Source organism: Chanos chanos, chromosome 8, assembly GCF_902362185.1.
Source record: "Chanos chanos chromosome 8, fChaCha1.1, whole genome shotgun sequence".
Taxonomy (NCBI): domain Eukaryota; kingdom Metazoa; phylum Chordata; class Actinopteri; order Gonorynchiformes; family Chanidae; genus Chanos; species Chanos chanos.
In genome coordinates, this window is record NC_044502.1 from 46328755 (window position 1) to 46333754 (window position 5000).

General features: G+C 43.1%; 1 protein-coding gene across 1 annotated transcript in view; it reads left to right on the forward strand.

Annotated features, from left to right (window-relative positions):
• The window catches only part of col14a1a (collagen, type XIV, alpha 1a), a 110250-nt gene that overhangs the window by 58188 nt on the left and 47062 nt on the right, over nucleotides 1-5000 (forward strand). Inside the window, exon 21 of the mRNA XM_030783261.1 lies at nucleotides 621-770. Coding sequence (XP_030639121.1) covers nucleotides 621-770 — 150 coding nt within the window. The remainder of the gene's footprint in view (nucleotides 1-620; nucleotides 771-5000) is intronic.

Below are 5000 nucleotides of genomic sequence, written 5' to 3' on the forward strand. Positions count from 1 at the left end.
ACACACACACACACACACGCACACACACACACACACCCCTGCTCAACAGGGCTCCATGTCATACTTGACCTTTATCCAATGAAAGTTTATAATTGTTCATAATGTAAATGGTTTTTTTTCTATCTGCAGCCTACACAGACAAAACATACTGGTAGTCTAATATATAAAGTAACTAGATAAAAAATAAGAAAAAAAAACCTAGATATGAATTAGTCTCTAGAATTCAGACTCCTCAGATGTTTATCAGGCTCCGGTCTGAATGAGGCTAGATGTCTGTTTATGGTCTTATGGAGTGAAAAAAAAAAATACCACAATTCTTCCATCTGTGGTGTCCGTTTAGTCTATAAACAGTCTTATTTGGATGAAGTACAAAAGAACGGAAGAAATATCACTTCATTCTGTTTTCCACACAGATGGAAGGATAGAGTAAAACTCCCATAAACCTCTGGGTTCTCCTGGTTTCCATTCCAAACTCTTAAACTGATCTGGGTGGAGAAATGGTGTTTTTCTCTCAGGGTCTCGATGTTAACTACCCATGCTCTCTCTTTCTCTCTCTCTCTCTCTCTTCTTCCCATACACACATACGCTGTGTGTGTGTGTGTGTGTGTGTGTGAATACAGAGTCTGGTCGGCCGCTGGAGGTGTTTGTGGGTGATGATGTGAACACACTGCTGATTGTGAACTTACTGAGCGACACGGAGTACAGTGTTAAAGTCATCGCTACATACAGCACTGGGACCAGTCAGCCTCTCACTGGTACCGCCAAGACACGTGAGTCTACTCTACACACACACACACACTTCCACACACTCATACATGCACACACACTCACACATACAGGGATGCACTGATGAGGACCCAGGAGATGCTGTGTGTTTATTTTGGCGCCAGACTGTAGATAGTTATCGGCTCTCTCTCTCTTTCTCGTTTAGCGTGTCAGTCAAAGTAAGGCCGGTATCTCTTCAGGCAAAAGTCCTAACTTTCACTTTTATTGGTCCTACTTACTGACTCTCAGAAGAGAAAAAAAGAAAGCTCATTATTTGATATGCTCCACACTTGTTCCGACATGGTCGGGCTGGCTGTGTGTTATGAGAGGGGGGAGAGGATAATGGACTAATATGTATGAGAAGCAGGCCAGCGTGATCCATTTGCTCTGTTTTATTACACTGCCCACCAAGAGTGGCTCTGATTGACAGCTGCAAGTATCAATATTCAGACACACAGTTTTGCAGGGTGAAATCCCTATGCATATCAATTTGATATCTCCAGGTACATGGCAGAGTAATGCTGCATGTCGGAGATTTTCTCATCAAAAAAAAACAAAAAAAAAAAGCAAACAGATTATCTCAAAGTCCTCTGACCAGGCTTCAGAATATTGCTGTGCCCCCCACCCCCTCCCCGTCACCCCCACCCGCCCCCATCCCAAGGAAAAAAAAAAAATAAAATAAGAGAAAATGAAAAATAAACAAGGAACACGTCTGCAGAGCTGTGATATGTTCGGCTGTACCTGCCAGAGTTGTATTGATTCCTGAGTGATAAGGCAGCTTCGCACCTGGGCTGGCTACTGCACTCCACAGGCCATGTCTACCGTCATCTTCATTTTCATAACCATTTTTCCATTAATCTTTTGTCAGGGGCCAGACTGCACAGGCTTCTTAAGCCGCAGGAGAACACGATGCCAAAGCCAGTGGTGTTAGTCACCTTTCATTGCACCATAATAAATGGGGAAAAAAAATAAAGAAAAGTTATACATAATGTAAGCCGAGTTGTCCATCCTCATTTTAAACCTGTAATAGCGAAGAGCTGTAGTTTTTCAGATGTTAAGTAATTCTGAAGTGACTTGACATCAGACCATCAGACCCAGGTCAAAGATGTATTTCTGAAGTAAGTGAATGACTTTGTCCCAATTCTCTTCAGTTCCCCTTTCCTTTGTGACCTCGCTCTGTGAATGAACAGGAGAAATGGCAGTTTTGATGAAGACTGTGTGAGACATTTGTATGATGTTTGTTTGGTGTTGTTTTAACACATTCAGATCTGTTAGAACTGCAGTAACTTTAATGGAAAAGAACACAGTAAAGGAGCCATGTAAGAATATTGGAACAGGGGCCAGTCATTCACATACTCTGCTTACCTGTGTAAGCCATGCCTAATGACCATAAAATCAGGTGGGAGGTTCCCAAATCCAGGTCTGGAGGGCCAAAATCCAGATGAGTTTTAGCGTGGGAACAGGTGTATGTATGCCTCGGCCAACCAAAAATGACCATGCATAGATGATATAAAAACCAGTGGGACTAGGTTTGGAGTGAAAGTGACACTTACTGTAATGACTAAATAGTTCATAATAGAGTGCAACTTACTCAGCTACGCCGTACGGTGAAACATTAAAGGAAACTTCTTACTCCATTAGCAGGGTTCTACACCAACACACATTCCTGTCATGTATGCAGACATTTGCAGGGTTCTACACCCACACACATTCCTGTCATGTATCCAGGCATTAGCAGGGTTCTAGACCCACACACATCCCTGTCATGTATGCAGACATTAGCAGGGTTCTAGACTTACACACATCCCTGTCATGTATGCAGTGCAGACATTAGCAGGGTTCTACACCAACACACATTCCTGTCATGTATACAGACAGTAGCAGGGTTCTACACCAACACACATTCCTGTCATGTATGCAGACATTAGCAGGGTTCTAGACTTACACATATTCCTGTCATGGATACAGGCATTAGCAGGGTTCTAGATTTACACATATTCCTGTCATGTATGCAGACAGTAGCAGGGTTCTACACTCACACATGTTCCTGTCATGTATGCAGACATTTTCGGGGTTCTGGACCCACACACATTCCTGTCATGTATCCAGGCATTAGCAGGGTTCTGGACCCACACACATCCTTGTCATGTATGCAGGCATTAGCAGGGTTCTAGACCCACACACATCCCTGTCATGTATGCACACATTAGCAGGGTTCTAGACCCACACACATCCCTGTCATGTATGCAGACATTAGCAGGGTTCTAGACTTACACACATCCCTGTCATGTATGCAGTGCAGACATTAGCAGGGTTCTACACCAACACACATTCCTGTCATGTATGCAGACATTAGCAGGGTTCTAGACTTACACATGTTCCTGTCATGTATGCAGACATTAGCAGGGTTCTAGACTTACACATATTCCTGTCATGGATACAGGCATTAGCAGGGTTCTAGATTTACACATATTCCTGTCATGTATGCAGACAATAGCAGGGTTCTACACTCACACATGTTCCTGTCATGTATGCAGACATTTTCGGGGTTCTGGACCCACACACATCCTTGTCATGTATGCAGGCATTAGCATGGTTCTAGACTTACACATATTCCTGTCATGTATGCAGACATTTTCAGGGTTCTACATTCACACATGTTCCTGTCATGTATGCAGACATTTTCGGGGTTCTGGACCCACACACATTCCTGTCATGTATCCAGGCATTAGCAGGGTTCTGGACCCACACACATTCCTGTCATGTATCCAGGCATTAGCAGGGTTCTAGACCCACACACATCCCTGTCATGTATGCAGACATTAGCAGGGTTCTGCTGACTAATGTGTTTTGCCCCCATTCATAAATGCTAAGCTTGACTCTGTTACTCTGGTCACGGAATGTTCCAGAACAGAGTCACCATCCACTTTCGATCATAATGCAATTCAATCTCGCGCTTTCTCATTTTAACTGCTATGCTGCAGCCATAACTTAACTAATGCACTATTCATAACGACATCAGCTTATTACTTGCCGTAGCGTTTGCCTCAATATTTCACACATTCTCAGCTTGACCTCTGAATAATTAAAGGAGCAGTGTCAGATTTTTGTCCCTGTTTGTATCAGTATTATCAGGCAGGAGCAGACGGTCCCCTTTGCGTGTATATGCTTCATTTAAATTGGTTATATAAGAGAGTGTGGAGTGATGTACCATGAATTATTCAAATGCAAAAGAGGCCATCCTTCGGTGCATTGTACCATATGTTTAGGCTGACTTTCCATATTAATCATCTTGCGGAAATAGTTGGTCCTGAACCTTTCGCGACACAAAGTACTGCATCAACATTTTTACGTTCGGCAGGAAAAAAAAAAAAAAAAAGACAGATAGTAGAGTTTTAATTATTTAGTTTTAGCTTTTCGTTTTCAGATTAACCGAATGCGACTTTTGTTTTGTCCGTGCAGAAATGCACCACTCTGAGTCTTTGATAATGATTCTTGGATTTTTGTGGCATGATGTTTCGGTATGTGGCATTGTTTTTCAGCACTGACCAAGGATATCGGACAAACGGCACAGGCTTTCCTGTGCCCAGCAGTGTGTCTCATTTCAGAGCAGTGTGTGTCGTTTCAGAGCAGTGTGTGTCGTTTCAGAGCAGTGTGTGTCGTTTCAGAGCAGTGTGTCTCGTTTCAGAGCAGTGTGTGTCGTTTCAGAGCAGTGGAAGCAGACCTCCATTGTCTCACTAATATCATCCATGTGTTTGTGGCTTTGTCTTGAGTGGAGAGACTGCTGAGTAAAAAATGTGCTAATTCAAAACTGAGAGTGAGTTTTTGTGTGGTTTGTCTCACACAGCCTGTTCTGTGGTTTTTCACCCGAACAATAACAGCCTTTGGCTACTGCAGCCCGGGCTGTCCGTACACACGAAGGTTAGCTGAAATATTTTATGAATATCAGGATTTCTGTAGAAACATTCTTTCCCATCACTTTTGTGTGGTTTCCCTCTCTGTTCCAGACCCCTGTGCGTGTATAGGCCATGCTGAGCTATTTGATTTTATTATTTGGATGTAGTTGGACAGACTTGACTGGATTATTGAAGTGTAATCCAAAGTATATCCCCATAGATGTATAAATATGCGTGGGTGCGTGTGCGTGTGCGCGCGTGCGTGTGTGTGTGTGTGCGTGCGTGTGTGTGTGTGTGTGTGTGTGTGACCTTGGTCTCCTTTAACAAATGTTTCACAAA